General features: G+C 35.0%; 3 protein-coding genes across 5 annotated transcripts; 2 read left to right on the top strand and 1 right to left on the bottom strand.

Moving 5' to 3' along the window:
* The first annotated feature begins 303 nt into the window (after positions 1-303).
* On the top strand, positions 304-2,936 carry LOC111485505. The gene is made up of 4 exons (XM_023132422.1): positions 304-725; positions 850-942; positions 2,273-2,445; positions 2,595-2,936. The coding sequence occupies exons 1-4, from the start codon at positions 413-415 to the stop codon at positions 2,787-2,789; spliced, it is 774 nt and encodes a 257-aa protein (XP_022988190.1). The 5' UTR covers positions 304-412; the 3' UTR covers positions 2,790-2,936.
* Positions 2,937-3,065: 129 nt separating this feature from the next.
* LOC111485434 (GPI mannosyltransferase 2) lies at positions 3,066-8,467 on the bottom strand. Of its 3 annotated transcripts, XR_002718665.1 has the most exons (9): positions 8,039-8,467; positions 7,706-7,811; positions 7,438-7,530; positions 7,166-7,361; positions 6,112-6,290; positions 5,126-5,373; positions 4,806-4,975; positions 3,588-4,158; positions 3,066-3,171 (listed from the first exon to the last, which is right to left on the bottom strand). XR_002718665.1 is itself a non-coding variant. In XM_023132314.1 (8 exons), exons 1-8 carry the CDS (start codon positions 8,382-8,384, stop codon positions 3,991-3,993), a joined length of 1,506 nt encoding a protein of 501 aa, XP_022988082.1. In that variant the 5' UTR covers positions 8,385-8,467; the 3' UTR covers positions 3,314-3,990. The 3 variants fall into 3 exon arrangements, 2 of the variants coding, with proteins under 2 accessions (XP_022988082.1, XP_022988083.1); XM_023132314.1 differs by lacking the exon at positions 3,066-3,171 and having other exon boundaries at positions 3,314-4,158; XM_023132315.1 differs by lacking the exons at positions 3,066-3,171; positions 7,166-7,361 and having other exon boundaries at positions 3,314-4,158; positions 6,112-6,192; positions 6,279-6,290.
* Positions 8,468-15,535: 7,068 nt separating this feature from the next.
* On the top strand, positions 15,536-20,172 carry LOC111485412 (L-ascorbate oxidase-like). Its single transcript, XM_023132290.1, has 4 exons — positions 15,536-15,960; positions 16,052-16,264; positions 17,549-17,740; positions 18,989-20,172. Exons 1-4 carry the CDS (start codon positions 15,592-15,594, stop codon positions 19,952-19,954), a joined length of 1,740 nt encoding a protein of 579 aa, XP_022988058.1. The 5' UTR covers positions 15,536-15,591; the 3' UTR covers positions 19,955-20,172.
* The last annotated feature ends 1,500 nt before the right edge of the window (positions 20,173-21,672 follow it).

The following is a 21,672-nucleotide window of genomic DNA, read 5'->3' as shown; positions in this document are numbered from 1 at the left end:
CAATATCCTGACTTTTCTTAAAATGTGAAAAGCAGATAAATAATCATCTGATTTTGAGAAAGAAATCGAAAAATTTCTCTAGAATCCAATAAAATCTATTAGATGAAACCAAGAGGAAGAAAATAGTAAATCTCCATTTAGGAGAGATTAAAATTTCTCTCATCTCACATATCTTTAAATTAGAGAAGAAAAAAAAACAGATATATCATGGGAGAGATTAAACTATTAAAATTTATAAAATTAGAAGAAAAAAAATTAACCCAAATAAAAACAAAAGTCAGCCGCTAGACGACGGCGTTTTAGGGGTAAGTCCCTTCGTCCGTCTCGCTTTTTCGCTTTGGCTTTCCTTCCCAGTTCACAGCCACTGCGTGGATTAGAGAGTCATCTCCTCAGTCTCTGCAACTCATTAAGAATGCTTCTCTCTCTTGTTCACACCACTTTCACTTCGCCTTACCAATCCATCACCTTCCCCTTCGACTTCCAAAATCTCCATTCCATCAATCTTCACCCCACAACCCGTTCCTCTGGTTTTGGAAGCCAAGCCAAAAATGCCCTCAAAACCTTCCTCTATTTCCACAAAAGAAGATCCAATACCTTCAACTCGGCCACCACCGCTCGCGCTTCTCTCATCGAGGCTCCTATTTTGTGGGCTGGTAGACTTTGCATCTTCTATGCCCTTCTAAAAGCTGGTTTAGCTGGATCTCAATCTAACCCTCTTGTCTCTGGTTCGTCTTCTGTCTCTGGGTTTCATGTTTTTTTCTGGTTATTTTCACCTTCTCTGATTGTGGGTTCTGGTTTTTATTGGGAAATTTTGTGTGTGTTTGTTTTTTTTTTTTTCCTCCTTTCCAGATTTGGAGTTATCCTCTGGTGGTAGTGCTGATGGGGAAAGCAGCAGTGATTTGGGGTTTTCTAAGTGGTTGGAGAGTGTAAGAGGAAAGCCAGGTTTGTAATGCTCTTAGCTTGCAAGATTTGTGGGTAATGCAGTAGGATTTTATCATCTCTGCCTGTTTGAGTTGATTTAGAAATTTGATGAACATTCCAAACTGAGCAAAACCTGTCCTGTAAATATCATCAACTGAAGAACATTGATCAACATTGCCATTGTTCTACAAATTATATGGCTGAGACTCTGATGATCATTAGATATCTACTTGACATTGAACTAGTAGAAAAGTGGCAGGCAGCTAGATCAAATGGCTTCTCTTGTTTGATAGGTCACAGAAGGTTAAATGGAAACATTTTAGAAATTAAGTAGTAAATGTCAAACGGTAACAACAGGCACAGTTAATACATATTGTCCACTTTGGGTTTTCTCCGTTTGGGAGGGCTTCCTTTCAAGGATTTTAAAACGCGTCTGCTAGGGAGAGGTTTCCACAACCTTATAAATAATGCTCCGTTCTCCTCCACAACCAATATGAGATCTCACAATCTACTCCCCTCTGGGGCCTAGCGTCCTCGTGGCACTCATTTTCTTCTCCAATCAATGTGGGAGTCCTTAATCCACCCCCTTCAGAGCACAACGTCCTTGCTGGCACACTGCCTCATGTCCACTCCCTTTGGGGCTCAGCTTCCTGGCTGGCACATCGCCCAGTATCTGACTCTGAAACCATTTGTAACAGTCCAAACCCACCGCTAGCAAATATTGCCCTCTTTGGACTTTCCCTTTAGGTTAGAAAAGTGGCAAGACAACTAGATCAAATAACTTCTCTTGTTTGACAGGGAACAGAAGGTTAAATGGAAACATTTTTAGAAGCTAAGTAGTAAATATAAAACATTACTGGAAGTGATACTTCGGGGATCTCTTAAGACGAGCCTTTCGTCTCTTGAATCTCGAATGCTGGGCTGGAAGCCATGCTTTGCAACTCTATTTGATGGGATCTCGTGTAGAGTTTCCATTGGCTGTAAACTAAACTGCTTTTTATCTTGAATGGTTTGCTCATGGATTCTCTTGTTATGAACCAAAGGGTCATATAATTATTAGACAACTTGGACCGTTTTTATGGACAGGATATTTTTATACACCAATAAGAAGTCTTTGTTTAAACCATTGGATGTCATATGGCTGAGAAAGTAGTATTAGGATGCTAATTGGCTGTTATTCATGGATTCTGTTCTTTGCACCTTATGGAAGCTCTGTTGAACTGAATAACATTAGCTAGATTAGAGTTTTTGTATCTGAAACTAAAGGTGTGGTCTAAGGAGTTTGTTCTTGATCTTTAGACAGATTTCAAACCATGTTGGTGTTTTCTTTCTTGTTTCCATTCATTGACAGTGGATGAAGCAGTTGATAAAAGGAAACTAGTGAGCAAATGGCATCCTACTACAAAGGGTACCCTCCGACGGAACTATCGGGTGCCTTCTAAATCTGAAGGACGACGCCTTCTTAAAGCCATTGCATCCCTCCTTTCCGATGACGATCACTTCATTGATGCCACTTCCCACAAGGTACTAAATCAAATCACAATCCTAGAATTCATTCCTTCACTCTTCATACACGCAAACTGTTTAGTTTTCGTTCAACCACGAATCTTGAAGACGTCACGATGTAGAGGGATGTTGTTATGTTGTTCTGAACAGTGGTTTGTCTTTTGTAGGGTTGTCAAATAAGGAGGGAAAGTGCCCATGGGGAGAGTGTTTGCTGCAACAATGTGAGAGCTCTGTTTGATGAGCTTCCAACCCCACATCTTATTGTGGAAATAACTCCATTTCCTGCTGGGCCACTCAATGAAAATGATTACACCAAGGCTGAGAAACTAGAGAGAGTGCTTAGATCTGGGCCCTCTGTTTGAGATATTTCTTACTCTCTTTGCATTTTGTATCTCAACTTTCCTGTACAGTGTTGAAAGTTCAAACTAATTGATATCGAATCTCGACAGAGATGTCTCGGTGTGGAACATTTCATAGAGATTATATAATGGGATTGCTTTTTGACTAAACTGATGGCCATTAAAGATATTATATCTGGTCGGTAATTGATATCTACTCATTTCCTTGAGGGTGAAAGTTCAAATCTTCTGACGAAAGCTCTCAAAACGATTTCTAACAAAGTTTCTAGCAGTCTAGCAGTTGCTTAAACTTCTGGGAACACAATGCTAGAAAGTAAAACAATATTCAAAATTGCTTACCTAGAGACCTTGTATTCTTTTACTGATACAAAATATCAAATAGAGTCTGCAAAAGGAAATCAGAATCAGAAAGTTAATATAATGCAAATTTATATATTATATAAATAAAACTTACAATCATATTAACTTAAACATTTGAATAATTAGGAAAGCTTTCTATATGGAGACACTACCCAAAAGCTATCATAAACACAAGAAATTATTCAACACGGTCATTATCTTCGCAAGTCAATAATTACAAGCAAGGTCAAAAAATAGGTACATAATGCATTGTATCAATCAGTTAAATAACTTTTCCTCAAAGAATCCCCTAAGTAATCATTCAAACTCTTCGCACTACAACATCAATGATAAAAATCTGTACCCTGATTACAAGTTCAGAGATATTAACAATCAAACGACCGTTTATTCAAGCAAGCAATCAAGCAGTCAAGACCTCTTCCTTGAAGCTGATAAACTCACCCAACAATTCAGTCTCAACCGCATAAGATATAGAATTACTTTATCCAGTAGTCCATCATCGGGTTATACATACTGAGGTCATCACTGAACTTGATAAACTCACCCAACAATCCAGTCTCAACCGCAAAAGATATAGAATTACTTTAACCAGTAGTCAATCATCGGGTTATGCACACAGAGGTCATCACTGCATGAATTATAGTGAAATACAACCGTAGCAAAAGCTAACTGGAATTGCTTCAAAACCCAATTTCTTTCATTAGTGTCTCAAAATCGCACCATGTAGTGTACACTCTAAGGCTCTAGTTCTAACCATTTTTTTTAGTCCAAAATAATCAATTCGGTTTATGAAGCTCCGAACGCTCCCATACCATAGCTGAAGTGTTTTGGCTGCAAGAATTAATCATGTGAAAGGGTAGAAATTCGAAAAGAGAAGACTGCCAAGGAGGATATAAGCAACAGAGTATGCCCAGATAATATATCCCCATCTCTTAAAGCGACCGGGGTTAACCATAACGTATGAGGCAAACCAATACAGAGGAGGGCTTGCAGAGAGAAATCGTGTTGCAACCTGTCAAGTTCCAAACTGTAAGATACTTGGTTTAAAAAGACGAGATGCAAAAGGCTAGGCTTGAATTAATTGATTTTATAACGTACATATTTCACATTCTGGTTTGTATTAATTGATTTTATACCGTACACTATTTTAAAAGGCAAGGCTTGAAACGAGATGCAAAATTTTAACATCAACACCTGTACCTAATTTGATTCCTAAAATGCTTCTGTTCCTTGTAGAAGAGACTTATGTCTAATGTACCGAAGAAGCCTAGAGTAGAAAAATGATGTAAAAAAAGTCTATTCTTAACAATATAAAGTCGAATAAAGTACGCAATATTAATAAAACATGAGTTACAGTCGTTTAGCATATATGACCTTGAGAAACGTTGTAACTTTGTAAGAACGAAAGATAAATTTATAAAAATGCTTCATAGGACAAAGGGTTCCTAATTCAAAATCATTTGGCAGCTGTTCCAAAATCTGCTATATATATATATAAGGAGAAACTAGATTTATAATACAAGCGATAATGCTATGAAGACAAATAAAATAATGAGAATTTGCACATGAAATAACAAAAAACAAGCAAATGTTATTCTTCAGCACGCACTATGTTTATATATTTTCAAAAAAAGTGCATATTCTGGAGAGGAGCCAAACCTGCACATGCATGACGAAAATTGCTGTGGCAGCCATAAATCCCATATGTAGGATAAATGGAATTACAAAAGCAGAAGAGTATCCTGACCCACTGAATGTTTTATCCTCTACTGAAAGCTTGGCAGGATTCTGTCCGATAATCTGCTTTTTTCGTCTAAGATTCTGATTTCCTACGAAATAATAGCTTAAGGTGCATAAAAGATAGCAAAAAAACACAGAATGATAGGAGAAGTAGAGAAAAATTACTCCAATTCAAAACTTCTACCTGCTAGAACAATACAAAAAATTGTAGCATTGCCATTACGTAATAAGCAAAATACCTTGTAACCCAGAGGAAGATGCCACCGTATGACGAGGCATGCTCGACCTTGGAACACGTTCTGGAAAGTAAAGCATGGCCGCAGAATTTCTATCCTCAGCAGTAGCTTGGAAGCCCACCGAGAGCAAAAGCTTTGGCCTTGACTTTCCATAGTGAACAATTGAGAAAAACGCTAAAGACAAAATTGGGGATGCAAGTAGAAAGTTCGGTAGCTGTTCGAATCGGAAATATCTTAAGAAACCAACTCCCCTGCCATCCCAAAAGATGAATGTAAGATGTTCAAAAAAAACCATACAGCAATGTCAAATAGAATACAAATAATGAAATTTCTATCAAAAAGTCCATAATGAATTTCTGAAACAAAGTAAATATTTCTACAATATTGTCTTCTCACAATAGTTTGTAAGGAATACTGAAAACCAAATATTATTTCCTAATCATATATCAATTAATTTCACCATATTTTTTCGTGCGCCTGCATCTTAGAAAACTACTAGTTCCTTACATTAAAAAGAACCTAGCTTTCATTGAGAGACAATGAAAAAATATGAGGGCATACAAAAATAAAGCCCACAAAAGGAGGCAAACTAAAACAAGGGCATCCAGCAAAGTAAAACTACCTCTGTTTAAGAATTGTTAATGAATGGCTCGAAGCTCACAAAAGAAAGGTTAAATGGTACAAATTACTACGATTGGGGTCCTTGTAAAAAAGTCCAAAACTGGATTTTGATACTTCGTTAATTTTGTTGACGATCATTCTCGTCTAACGTGGTTATATTTAATGAGAATCAATATGAGTTACTTACTCACTTCTATGTCATTCATACTGGAATCCAAACTCAGTTTAGAAAGAACATACAGTCTCTTACCTATGGTCTATCAGAGGAGGCACTAAATAAATTAGGCACTTCAATGTCTACGGGTCTCATTAAAGCTACAAAATACTGATATAAAGTTGGCATTATGGGCAAGTTAAAAAGACAATACCAGTAATAATTTTGAACAAAATTGTATAGCAGCGGTACCCTAGCTTTACACCATGGCCTCATTTCATCTGGTAAACGTCCACTGCAAATATTGTAATACCCATATGCTTGAAACACAACGAATGGAGCAAATATACATACACAGTTTAAGGCTCCAGTAATAAGAACCTGCAATGCTCTCTGGAAGAAAATAAGAAACTATTAAGAATGCTATATTGCTGAGAATGGACAGAAGTTAGAACATGACATTATCATCTTCCTTTTGTTTATCATTGTTAAACAATAGAGGATTATGTTCTTACGTTTCTTGCCTAAGATGAAGTCTTTATCCTCTCATTGTCTCTGGTACTCTTCTTCCGATAAATGTAAAATTTTGACTATCTAAAAAAACCTTTTCTGATAAGGAAACCACTTTGATTAAGAAGGATCTAAGAACAAAAGAAATTGGGCCATACGAAAAACAAAAACACAAACACTTCCATATGCTTATAGAAGGGATCTCCAGTTGTTAACATAATCAAGAACAAAGAAAATTACATAAATAGTAGTCGCAAAATGTCACAAAGAGGTATTGAAATGGGCCAAACTTTAAACCTCTAACCAAGACCCCTCTATACCAATCAAAACTCTTCAATTTCTCTCTGACCAAACATACCACAAAATAGCCAAGAGTCCATCTTGTTAAAGAAATCTCCCTAGCAAAAAGAAGGGAAAGACCTGCCCCATCAGAAATTGGAGGGTTATAAAAGAGTGGATGACGTCTCCTCAAAATTGCCTAAGAGCTTACATGAAAGTACTCCAATTTTTGCCAATATCCAAGAGAATAATTACTTAAGGCACTAAAAGCACCACTATAGTCCACGAGTCAATTCTCTCTTGTACAAAAGCACAAAGAAATCTAAATCGCGGAAGGTCAACTGAAGAAAGAATTTGTCCAATAAATTGAAGACAAATAGTCACAGAAATGCATTATGTCTCCTGTACCAAGATGACTTACAAAGAGAGATACTATAAACTATTATCTACCAATAAGCAAGCCTGCAAGGGATACTTACACGGAAACATTTCTTCAGCACAAGAGCATCATAAGTCCAATGCAAGGTCAGAAAACAGATATAACCAGCATTCAGCACTCCATTAGACCTAGCACAGCTAGAAAGAGCGAGCCAAAGAGCAGAAACACAATTTCTGCCACTCATCAAGTGATATAATCCTCCCAATGAAAATAGAGAGTACAAACTCTCAGTATATCTGCAATTGCAAGTATAGACATAATCATCTAAACTTTTCAAGCACAAAGTGATATGGGAAAGAAAAAACCACTTACAACGATGAATAAAATATAGAAGCAGGATTGAAGCAAAATAGAATTGAAGCCCGCATTGCTGCTTCCACATCCTTCAAAATAATATGTGAAAGCCTGTTAAAGCGACCAGGTAGAAGGTGTCAGTGTTTTTACGTAGAACAGAGCAAGAAAGTACAAATGCAGATGAATAGCTATTTACCCAATAAGTCACTGAGTAAACATCCATTTGAAAAATCAGAGTATAAACCTAAGTATTACTGGCTAAGACTTGTAATCGCAACAAACCCACCTGAAAAGATAACGAGCAGCAAGCACAAAAGCAATGTTATTGATTAGATATCCAGATAGTCCCAACACAGCTCTATGCCCAATTACCGGAACCAAAGGCAACAATACTGTAGCAAAATTAGCACCGCATTAACCACAAAAAATAAATAATCAATAACGCTCGAAGCACATCAGCAGTTGCTCATAAACTACTCCAAGCAAACTGTAAGAATCTATCATTTTACAGCACAACAAAGAAAATCAACAAAATAACCAAATAGACAACGGAGTTACAACAAACGCCAGAAAATCCAATCCAGTGAAGAAAACAACGGATCGAGTAAAATTAGCGAACCTGTGTGAGACAGGAAGGAAATGCATAAAGGAAGAAGAGGCAAGAAAGCGTAGGACTTCTCATATTCATAACCGCACTCAGCGATTCGGACGAAGTGAACGCCATCCCAAACAATGCTGCTCTCAATAGCGGATCCAATTCGAGGAAAAAGAACTGGTTGTCCGGCAAGAGGCGAAGAAGACGAGTCGATTAAGCACGCAGGATTAAGAGATGCCGAAGTGTCGTAAGGGCTGACGAGAGAGCGCCAGAAGACGATTAAGAAGAGTAGAAGAATACGTGAGGCTATAGCGGAAGCTATAACGATGCGTTCATAGTCGGAATTTGCAGCAAGCATGTTGATCGCCATTGATTACGAAGCTCCGCCGTTCATGTATGAGCTCCGGTGGACAACGTGGACGGCCTTTCCAGAGAATGAAGCGGGTAATGGGTGCCGGGTTTAGGGCCCATTTCAAAACAGAAATATATATATATATTAAAGGTTAAATTGACAAAAATGCCCCCTTTCCATTTTATATATCAATTTATTAAAGGTCGTAATTTAACTTAATTTGTAATAGGTTAAATCAATCTTTCTTTTTTTTTTTTTTTGTACCAACCTAAAATGTAACCGTCCAAAGCTTTAGACGATGTTGTCTTCTTTCAACTTTTCTTTCCGGCTTCCTCGAGGTTTTAAAAATGGGTCGGTTAGAAAAAGTTTTTCACACATTTATAAAGAATATTTCGTTGACCTCTCTAATTGATGTGGGATTTCACAATCCACCCCATTTCGAGGCCCAGCGTCCTCGTTGGTACACCGCTCGGTGTTCACTCTCCTTCGAGGCTCAGTGTCCTCGCTGCACATAGCCCGATATCTGGCTCTAATACCATTTGTATCAGCTCAAGTCCACCGCTAGTAAATATTGTCCTTTTTGGGCTTTCCCTTTCAGGATTTCCATCAAGGTTTTTAAAACGCATCTGATACAAAGACATTTCAACACCTTCATGTAGAATGTTTCGTTCCATTCTCCAACTGATATGGGATCTCACAATCCACATCCCTTTGGAGCCTAGCGTCCTCGCCGGGACTCGTTTCTCTCTCCAATCAATGTGGGATCTCACAATCCACATCCCTTTGGAGCCTAGCGTCCTCGTCGGGACTCGCTTCTCTCTCCAATCGATATGGGATCTCACATAAAATTTTAGGGTTGTCCATTGAGTACTCGAATGAACCTACCCTTATCGACATTTAACACTACGAACCGAGTTTAATAACTATTCGTCTCTTTTTAAATATTTAGGAGAGTAAGTAACAAATTTAAATTTGGATAAACAAAGATGCAACTTTAATGGGTCCTAATAGGCTTTGCCTTTACGTCCCTTTTCTTATATTGCTTTTATGAAAGTATTAGAGAATAATAAAGGGAAGACGTATGTGTTGTGTCCTAACGCCACAATCTTCAAAATTACGATACCACTTGTCGTCTCATATAGTGCCACAACTAAAAAAATGCTCTGATACCACTTGTTGTGTTGAAATGTCACATCCTTCAATGTTCTAATATCTAATTGTTGTAGTGGAATACCACAACTAAAATGATGTCACGGTCATGCTTGCCTAAAGCACAACAGATGTCTCAGTCGTGCTTGTTCGAGTCGGTTGATAGAGGATATCACGGTCATGCATGTCCAGGGTGTGTTGTCAATGGCTACATGACAGATATTCCGATCTTTCTTGTCCAGGACGTGTTGTCTGTCATACGACCATTGACAACATGCCTTGGACATGCATGACCATGATATCCTCCCCCACTCAATTGGTTGACGTTCTTGTCAACCGACTCGGACAAACAAGACTAGGACATCTGTCAAGCTTTATTATACCCAATTGTTGTAGCATAATGTCACCACTAAAATATTATGATACCCAATTGTTGTAACGGAAGCAGAAATACGGTCGATCACACTTACACCCACAAACATAAATAAATGAACAGACCCAAAGACTTACATGGTTCGGAGACAAGAAATTCTCTTATATCCACAGATAGTAGCCAATCACGGTAACCAAAGTTTTTACAACTGTATCTCTCACACTCTCACCCTAAACAAATACAAAATGACAATAACTCCACACCTCAAACTAATGTTAAACAAACTTTTATACCGACACAAAAATGGTTATGAACTAAACGAGAGTTAATAACCAAAATAAATGAGAGTCATGGCAATACAATCTTCGTGACAGTCCCTACATCTGCTCTTTCTCTCTTAACTTGTTTTTCAAGGAGAAATAAGTCTTTTTACACTATCTTCTTTTCAAATGAAGTATCTAAAGGAAACGTAGAGGTGGCGACAAAAGAATAAACAAATAATACACGTAGATGAAAAGATTTATTTAAAGATTATATACGATAATTTATGAAGCTTTAGTTGTATTACCGAGATCATTGTGAGGAGCTACCCTCTTTATTATGATCGGGAATCATGGAGATTAAGTGAGATCTAATAACAAAATCGATAAATTCAGTAATTGATGCATTCGTTATCGATGAAGTCCAATTGTAACTATAATTCATTAAAGTCAACTCGGGATCATCAATACGAGTACTATATAATTAAATAAATAATTAATTAAGTATTTACCTTTGACAATTGATTAATTAATTATCAACATTATTGTTTAGTTCATAATGGGTGATTTAGTGCCAAAAAGAGTACTAATCATTAATGAATATCATTAAGTTGGATTAAATTGTAGTTTCAATATTATAAGCCCATGATCATTCCCTAAATTAACCGATGTGGGACTTTCATCATCCAACACCTCCCCTCGAACAAAGCACGCCTCCCCTTAATCGAGGCTCGACTCCTTTGGAAGGAGTCTTAGTTTTTTGACTGCCTTCGTACCTTCGAGGAGGCTTGACTCCTTTTGGAGTCCTTTGTTCGACATCTAAGGATTTGTCAATCTATTGACACGGCTAAGTTTAGGGCATGGCTCTGATACCATGTTAGACGAACATGACTCTCCACAATGGTATGATATTGTCCACTTTGAGCGTAAGCTCTCATGGCTTTGCTTTAGGCTTCCCCAAAAGGCCTCACACCAATGGAGAGTGTATTCTTAGATTATAAACCCATGACCATTCCCTAAATTTACCGATGTGGAACTTTTATCATCCAACATTCCTTACTTTCCTTTAGAGACAAGTTCCCACACGAAGGTTTCGTTCCCCTCTCGAACCAATGTAGGATCTCACAATTCACCTCCCTTCAGGGCCCAACTTCTTCGCCGACACTCATCACATGAATTATGATATTTAGAGAAAAAATGGTTAAATTACTCCGTTTTAACAATTAGATTTATTACGATTTTAAAAGTTTAATCTTAATTAAGCTTTTTATAGTTTTAGAAGTTTTGACTCGATCCCTATATCATTTGGTAAACCTCTCGAGTCAACAATCAATTATATTCGCTAAATACTAGTCGACCACGAAAGATGTTTAATGAGATTTTAATTTTAGGCTGAGATTTTAAAAAACAAAATAAATAACTTTTTTTTTAGTTTATAATAATAATAATAATTATAAACCAAGAAAATTATAAGAAAAATAATGTTTATAAATTTCATTTCAAAAACAAAAAATAAAAATACAAAATTATAAGAAAAAATAGTATTTATATTCTTAATTTTTAAAAAATAGAAAATAAAAAAATAAAATTGAGTTTAATCATGTTTGTTTCCATCTTTTTATTTCACATAACTTAAAAACGCCAAATTTATAAACTTAAATAAAAAATTAAAAATTAAAAATAATTATTAAACAAAGTCTCTAATCATTATCATAATAATAAATACACGATAAAATTTTTATTTATAAGATATAAATTGATATTTTTTATTTAATTAATTGTGTTTATTGAGTATAAAAAAAATCATAATAAATAATTAAATTGGACGATTTAATTTTATTCATTAATTTATTTTGAAAACTATATGGTCCCTAATTTATGATTAATGTGTGTTTAATTCAACAAATAATGTAAGGCTGTTATTTTTTTTTATTATTATTATTATTATTTGTCTTTTTATTATTATTTCAGAAAAATATATATATATTTCTGTGTGTAGCCATACACGGGATTGCCGCCCATGTTCAAAGTAGCGATATTTTGCCTTTTCGCACGTGACAGCGAGTATAAATTTTATATCGTAGTCGCCTGCTTTTATAGTTAAATATTTAATAAAATTAAAAAGAAAATCAAAACGCGTTTTAATAATTTCTTCCTGCTTTTTTCTTTTTTTAATATATTAATTAAAAATTATTTTACTTTTATTATAAACAAAAATTTCAATTAATTTATGGTTTAATTGGATTCTATTAGGAATCACGAATCTCCACAATTGTATAATATTGTCAGACTTTGAAAATACCCAATTATAAACTCATGATCTTTCACTAAATTAACGAAGGTGGGATTCACTCCCAATAATCCTCAACAGGTTCATTATTTAAGAAGAGTTGTTTCGGTTGAAAAAATTTAAAACACGAACAATTGAGTTAGGTTTAAAACCCATTCTAGTCCACCGACACCAACCATGGAAAAGTTATTGACTTTTTATTACCTTTTACATATTTCGAAAACATTCTAAAATATTTTAAAATGAAATGTGACAATAAATCTTTTAATATTTTCTTTCATCAATTTTTTTAAATTTCACATTTATGTAAAATAAACTTTAGAGAAATTGAATTAATATCTCAATTTATTTTTAATTGAATTTTGAAATGAACTCTTTTATTTATTTATTTGTAATTTCTTAAATTATTACCAATTTCCATATTTTAAAAAAAATATATATATATATATATTATTCTCAAAGTTAATTATAACGCCCTAGATTTTTAAAATAATAAATATTTAAAACGTTCGTAAAACCAAGATATTAAAATTGGCAACATCCTGTATTAACCTAAGGTCTAAGAATTTAAATACAACTATCTTATGTATATGTCATGGTGTGAATGTTTGATTAATCCACCACACCTAAATGGTGTGAAAGTTATCTTATTTATAATCAAATGAATTACAAGGATATGGAAATAGTAATAAATGGAAATAACAATAAATGGAAAGATACGTATGATAATAAAGCAAATATTAGATATTTGCCTTATAATAAAATATCAAATATAATATATATGGTAAACTATAATTTATTACTAAATATCCTTAACACCCCACCGCAAGCTAAGCGTCGGATTTAAACGAACGTGAAGCTTGAATCTGAAAAATTCAAAGAGGTTGAGAAACACTTTTCTTGAAGAAGTCAACAACCTGGTTCAGAGGAGGCGTAGAGAAACACTTTCTTGACCATCGAAAATTGCAGAGGAATCGCCGCTCAGCGGCAATGCTGCCTTGGCTTCGGCGAGAATATGTCTAACCCATGAAGAGGGATTGTCGCTTAGCGACGATGCTGCCTTGGCTCTGGTGAGAATATTTCTAACCCCAAGAAGTAGAAGGGGAAACCTAGAGCAAGGGACAAAGACAATGTTGAAGCCGGAAGAGTCGCCACATTAGGCGAAGGAGCCAATTTTGGCGAGAAGGGCAGTCGGAAGAGTCGCCTCATCGGGCGAAGAAGCCAATTTTGGCAGGAAGGGCGGCGGCAACTTGGTTGGCGAATAGGCCAGTGCGGCACCCAGATTCCGAAGGTAAATCTCTGCAAAAGGTTGATAGGTTTAGGTTAGAGTTTATGTGAAGGATGAAGGTTGATTGGGAAGAAAATGAGAGAGACTATATTGGCCAAGGGGAAAACCGATTGGGTTGGAAAAGGTGAGGTTGTATGTACAGAGTATGACGAAAGGTGATTTGGAGGTCAATAGGGTGGAGCCGAAGAGTAATCAATCGGCTCCGACTACGGCAGCCATGAAGACTGCCCCTGCGGCGTCAAAACCAGCAGGGGTGGTGGAGAAGAAGATTAGAGGATTCAAAAGCCATTGAAAAGAAAGGATCGGGGTTGTTAAACCGAGAGGGCTCTGATACCATGTGAATGTTTGATTAATCCACCACACCTAAATGGTGTGAAAGTTATCTTATTTATAATCAAATGAATTACAAGGATATGGAAATAGTAATAAATGGAAATAACAATAAATGGAAAGATACCTATGATAATAAGGCAAATATTAGATATTTGCCTTATAATAAAATATCAAATATAATATATATGGTAAACTATAATTTATTACTAAATATCCTTAACACCCCACCGCAAGCTAAGCGTCGGATTTAAACGAACGTGAAGCTTGAATCTGAAAAATTCAAAGAGGTTGAGAAACACTTTTCTTGAAGATGCTAACAACCCGGTTCTTGGCCATCAAAAATTGCAGAGGGATCGCCGCTCAGCGGCGATGCTGCCTTGGCTTCGGCGAGAATATGTCTAACCCATGAAGAGGGATTGTCGCTTAGCGACGATGCTGCCTTGGCTCTGGTGAGAATATTTCTAACCCCAAGAAGTAGAAGGGGAAACCTAGAGCAAGGGACAAAGACAATGTTGAAGCCGGAAGAGTCGCCACATTAGGCGAAGGAGCCAATTTTGGCGAGAAGGGCAGTCGGAAGAGTCGCCTCATCGGGCGAAGAAGCCAATTTTGGCAGGAAGGGCGGCGGCAACTTGGTTGGCGAATAGGCCAGTGCGGCACCCAGATTCCGAAGGTAAATCTCTGCAAAAGGTTGATAGGTTTAGGTTAGAGTTTATGTGAAGGATGAAGGTTGATTGGGAAGAAAATGAGAGAGACTATATTGGCCAAGGGGAAAACCGATTGGGTTGGAAAAGGTAAGGTTGTATGTACAGAGTATGACGAAAGGTGATTTGGAGGTCAATAGGGTGGAGCCGAAGAGTAATCAATCGACTCCGACTACGGCAGCCATGAAGACTGCCCCTGTGGCGTCAAAACCAGCAGGGGTGGTGAAAAAGAAGATTAGAGGATTCAAAAGCCATTCAAAAGAAAGGATCGGGGTTGTTAAACCGAGAGGGCTCTGATACCATGTGAATGTTTGATTAATCCACCACACCTAAATGGTGTGAAAGTTATCTTATTTATAATCAAATGAATTACAAGGATATGGAAATAGTAATAAATGGAAATAACAATAAATGGAAAGATACGTATGATAATAAAGCAAATATTAGATATTTGCCTTATAATAAAATATCAAATATAATATATATGGTAAACTATAATTTATTACTAAATATCCTTAACACATGGTCTTTGCTTACGACAACGCTGGTCCCAAATTCGATTATCGAGACCCACTTAAAATAGCATTTTTATAATTTAATTCTAAAAAACATTCTAAATCTTATATTATATTGATCCCGTGACAATGATGTAAGTTAGAATATTATTTTTTTGAAAAGATATAAACACAAGAAAAATCAAACAAATAATAATAATAAAAATCACCCACTTGTTCTATGTCGCTATAAAAAGGGAGGCTATTGCGAACACTAATGGCATCTCCCACAGCTCCACTTCCTTCCTCCTTTTTACTCATCTCTTAGAAGCCAGAGATGGGGAGAGTTGCAGACCATCCATTGCTCCTCATCCTCTTCCTTTTCTCCATTGCAATCACTCCCTCTATGGCTCTTCCCAAAATCAAGCACTACAAATGGGAAGTCGAGTACATGTTCTGGTCTCCCGACTGCGTCGAGAACATCGTCATGGGTATCAATGGTCAGTTTCCTGGCCCGACGATCAGAGCCAATGCTGGTGACACTGTTGTTGTCGAGCTGACTAACAAGCTTCATACTGAAGGTGTTGTTATTCACTGGCATGGAATACTCCAGAGGGGATCTCCTTGGGCTGATGGTACTGCTTCGATCTCGCAGTGTGCTATTAACCCTGGTGAAACCTTCACGTACCGATTCGTGGTGGATAAGGTGAGAAGGGTTTTAGATGTTGATGTCGATAAATTTTAGGTAAAAAAAAGTTTGTTTGTTTATTTATTTATTTGTTGGGTTTTTTCTACAGGCTGGGACGTTTTTCTATCATGGTCATTTAGGTATGCAGAGATCGGCAGGGTTGTATGGATCCTTGATAGTCGATCCAGAAGAAGGAAAGAGCGAGCCGTTTCATTATGATGAAGAGATCAACTTATTGCTTAGTGATTGGTGGCATCAAAGCGTTCACAAACAAGAAGTTGGTCTCAGCTCCAATCCAATGCGTTGGATCGGTGAGCCTCAGGTAATTGATGATGTCGATATTAAAAAATTTAACCAATTAAATAAAAAGTTGAAAATTTAAATATTTTTATTAATATTTTAATAATCATCCACAATTTTTCATGTTAAGTTCTTTTCTTTCTTTACCAATGGGAAAAGGTTTGTTAGATTTATTTATTTATTTATTTATAATTTTTTTTATTTTTTACTTTTTTCTTGAAAAGTTAAAATATGATTGCTTTATACTTGTTTGTTAATAAATAGATAAATAAATTTAAAAATATAAAATAAATTTAATTTAATTCTAAATTTTTAATTTTATCCTCTAATAAAACAAAATTTTAATTTTGTGTCTTATATTAGACATTAAATTAAAAATTTAAAACATCAATAAACGAGTTATTAAAAAAATTTATTAAACACGAGCATGAAAATTTATGAGCTAATTATATAATTTAAGAGACCAATTTGAGAATAGTTCAAACAGTTTATGTTTAAATCCTCCGACTCGAAGGTAATCTTTATTATAAATATTAAATATATAATTTAAGCTGTAATTCCCAACAAAAGAAAAATAATTGAAAAAGAAAATATTCTTCCTCTTCTAAATTCCTTGCTTAAAATATGGTTTTTTTAGTATACATATATAGAATCTGTAAGCTTTTTTTTTTTTTTTTTTTTGTAAAGTTTATATTATGTATATATATATATATATATATATATATATATATATATATATGTATATATATATATATATATATATATATATATATATATATATATATATATATATATATATATATATATATATATATATATACATATATATATATATATACATATATATATATATATACATATATATATATATATATGTATATATATATATACATATATATATATATATATATATATACATATATATATATATATATATTATATGTATGTATGTATATGTGTGTGTATATATATATATATATATATATATAAACAAGAACATGCTTGGACTACAGCAACATTGAGTTGTACTCCACTTTTACTTTTAGATTAAATTTATTAAAAAAAAAAAACTCGAAATTTTATCTTTTATTTAAAAAAATACTTTATATTTTTCAAAATTACAATATTACCCTTGATCGTATACTAAGATTTAGACGAAAATTGAAACATTAAACAATATGGTTGTGACTTGGAATGGAACATAAACGACAAGAATAATATTATATTATATATATACATATAAATTTGTGATTAGTGTTTGATAAACGATATGATGGTGGTTTTTGTTGTTGATTTGTGGTTGAAGACTATACTCATAAATGGGAGAGGGCAGTTCAATTGTTCGATTGCAGCTAAATATCATAGTGGATCAAAGCCATGCGTGTTAAAAGGGGGCGAGCAATGCGCGCCGTTTATCATGCACGTCCATCCCAATAAGACTGTCAGAATAAGAATTGCCAGTACCACTGCATTGGCGTCCCTCAACTTTGCCATTGGGGTAACTTTCTCTGTTACTGTAACACATAACTCTAATTCAAAATCTAAATTTTGCGTCTATTTAGTCTTTCGACAACGACGGATAGGTTTAAAAAAAATTTAAAAATAAATTAATTGGTTTAATATTAAACTTTCCAAATTTTGTAAATTTTTTTAAACCTTAAATTTCAATAATTTGTGTTTGACCCATAAAGTTGAAAAGGAGTAGGGGTAGTTATGAACACGAAAGCGAAATAATCAAAGGAAATCTACCAAACAAATTATTGTTTTCCACTACTTTTTACAAAGTTGACGATTTTACCCTCCTACCTGAATTGACTATAATAATATTAGGGTTTGAATTTAGAATTATAATAATAAAAACTTTTTTATAATTATACCTTTTAGTTCGGGTCGACCCGAAAATTTCTGCCCACGAACCTGAAATCGAATCGATTCAGTTCGGGTTCAGAAAAATAAACCCAACTCAACCCATATAATTCGGGTTGAGTTAGTTTGGGTTATCGGGTTGAATGTAGACCCTTAATATAAATTATCTATTTTATCTATAAAATAAGTTTTTAAATTTTAAATATGATATTTATATTCCCATTTTAAAAAAATATGTATTTGCGAACTTATTAAATATATTTTTTTAATTGATACAAATAAAAAAATGGAAAAATTATTAAAAAAGAAAAAACCTAAATTAGTAATTTTGCACGTGAAATATTTTAAAATATTATTAAAAATGGTAATATTCTTTTAAAGGGGCAGCACATATTCCCCTGACACATAATGTGAGGAGCCCACGTGTTTGTTGGCTTATCTCTTAACATTTATTATTTATTAAATAAAATGTTTGATTAATTTTAGAATATATTTAAATTATAATCTTAAATTTGGATTTTTCTATTAAATAATATTTTCCATAAAAATAAAGATGAAATTATTATAATGTCATTTATATAAATTGATTTGAGCCGTTGATATATGTAATTTAATTATAGAAGTGATTTAATTATAGAAGTGTTTTTATATAAAACAAATAATAAAAATATTTTTTATTTAAATTATTTCAAAATTATTTTTTTTTTTTTTCCTCAAAATTTTTAATAAATAGCTAAATTAATAAAAATATATTTCAACGGGATTATTTATCTTAAATAAAAATTAATTTTTAAAAATTTTAAAAATCAGAATATAGATAATTGATATGTACTCTCAGCCTATAATGATTTAATGCTTTATCATTTTTATTCTTCTTCAGAATCACCAACTATTAGTGGTAGAAGCCGATGGCAACTACGTTAAGCCATTTCAAACCTCCGACATCGATATTTATTCCGGCGAGAGCTACTCTGTCCTCATCACCACCAACCAAAACCCATCGGAGAATTACTGGGTCTCCATCGGCGTTCGCGCACGGCGTCCCAATACGCCGCCGGGACTGACCCTCCTCAACTACCTCCCCAATTCCCCAGCCAAATTACCCGTCCTTCCACCACCGGAAACCCCCGACTGGGAGGATTTTGACCGGAGCAAAAACTTCACCTTCAAAATCTTCTCCACCATGAGCAGTCCGAAACCGCCGACGAGATTCGACCGCCGTATCTTCCTCCTCAACACCCAGAATCGAATGAACGGCTTCATAAAGTGGGCTATCAACAACGTCTCTTTAGCTCTCCCGCCGACGCCATACCTCGGCGCCATGAAATACCGGCTAAAGACGGCCTTCAACCAGAATTCCCCACCGGAAAATTTCCCATCGTACTACGACATTGACAGCCCACCGCCGAACCCGAACACAACAACCGGAAACGGCGTTTACCGGTTCAAATTGGGTGAGACAGTGGATGTGATACTGCAAAACGCCAACATGTTAAACGCTAATATGAGTGAAATTCATCCTTGGCATTTGCATGGGCATGATTTTTGGGTTTTGGGGTATGGAGAGGGAAAATTCTCCGCCGCCGTGCATGGCCGGAAATTGAATCTGAAAAACCCGCCGCTGAGGAACACGGTGGTGATTTTCCCATATGGGTGGACGGCGATCCGATTTGTGGCGGATAATCCCGGCGTTTGGGCGTTCCATTGCCATATTGAACCTCATTTGCATATGGGGATGGGGGTCGTGTTCGCCGAAGGAGTTGAAAAGGTCGGTAGGATTCCGACGAAGGCTTTGGCTTGTGGGGTCACTGCGAAAGCGCTAATGAATAACCCTAGAAAACCCTAAATCCTAAACCCTAAACCATAACCCCTAAAATACCCTAGAAACCACTGAAAAACCCTAGAAGGTGGTGTTGTGTTTGTGCTTGAGGAAATGTTTTGCTGTAGGAAGTGAATGAATTTAAATTTGGTGTTTAGGGTTTGGGGAATGATGCATTATTTGTTGAAATTTATATGTTTATGTATCCGTTGAGGTAATAAATGGAAAATTTCTTGAGTTTTTTTTTGGTAAATAGTCTAAAATTTTGGGGTTAAATGGAATATATAAAATTTATTAATGGGTTTAGGGTTTAGGATTTATACTTATTAAAAAAAAATTACACGTTTGAATCTTCATCTTCATGCATTAAATCCACGTGCTCTCTGGTATTTGTTTCTCTCTCTCCAATCGATGTGTGATCTCACAGATCCAATCTAGAATGTTGAAAGGTTCGATGAAGCAGGGACTTAGCTTGCTGTTTCATCCGAACCTTAGTATGTCGTTCATCGAGGCCACCTTCAAGCATAATTTGTTACCTACTTCAAACTCTAGGTCTCAATGTATTACATTATTGTACCACATCCTAACATTTTGTACAACTACATTGGCTAGGACAAACTACAAAATGTTCCTTGTTTAAAATGGTTCACTAGACCACATTCTATAACATATCTGTGAGTCAAAAGATTTCACAATCACTTATAACTACCACATTGAAACTTACCGGAAATCGTTGAAACATTGTCTTTCTTGACTGTGGCATGGCCGGATCATATCCTGTTATCAAAATTAATGCGCTCAATAGAAAACGCTAAGGTGTTAATACTAATGCCAGAAAACCTCGAATACTCTACAATTTTAATGGACATCAAGAACTAGTGTTTAACTTCGATTCTTCCTTGATTCTTGATGGATTTGAACAAACCAAGAGTAATCACTCCCTTGTATGGATGACGATGTCATGATAAAGGCCATGGAACCGGAGTTAGAGTAATCACATTTACATATGTTTAGTAGCTCTAAGGTTAGTTCAAAGCTTGATTTATTTTATTTCATTTTTGTCATTTATTTTCCACGTCGTTATTTACGATTATGTTGTTTTAAAGAATTTGTTTTTAAATGTTAAGTCCATGATATCTTTTATGGGATATTTTATGTTTTTCGCATACTTTAGTCACGTCATGCATATAGTAGCGACTTTATTATATTTAAAAATTTTGGTCATTACATATAGATATCTCCTTAATAAGCCCACACAAATGTTTAGAATATGCATACCATGCTCTAGGTGATCAATAGGATAATCTCCCTAGCAAAGCATGCATAAGAGAACTACCTTAACAGTATGCACGGTGTCATTAATTTAATGGAGTCATCAAAGTTTCACTACCCTTTCCACTATGCACCACATCATCAAGTTCCTCTCCAGTGCCCGTACCATCGAGACAGACATGGGGTCAAATGGTGTTATATGACCTAACAATTCAGTTAGATTACCCTGCATTGCACATCGTCTTATGGAGGGGGTAGATCATGGAGCTGACATGCATAAATTATAATCCAAACCAAATCGTATAGATTGAATTAGATTGATCGAGTTCTTCCGGTCACTCAATCTTTCTGACACACCATAACACAAATATATCCAAACAAAATTTAAGAATAAAGTTTCATGTGACAAAAAAAAAAAAAAAAAAAAAAAAAAAAAAAAAAAAAAAAAAAAAAAAAAAAAAAAAAAAAAAAAA

Source organism: Cucurbita maxima, unplaced genomic scaffold (assembly GCF_002738345.1).
Source record: "Cucurbita maxima cultivar Rimu unplaced genomic scaffold, Cmax_1.0 Cma_Scf00010, whole genome shotgun sequence".
Taxonomy (NCBI): Eukaryota; Viridiplantae; Streptophyta; class Magnoliopsida; order Cucurbitales; family Cucurbitaceae; genus Cucurbita; species Cucurbita maxima.
Note: the sequence above shows the minus strand (reverse complement) of the source record. Positions and strands in the feature narration are given on the sequence as shown.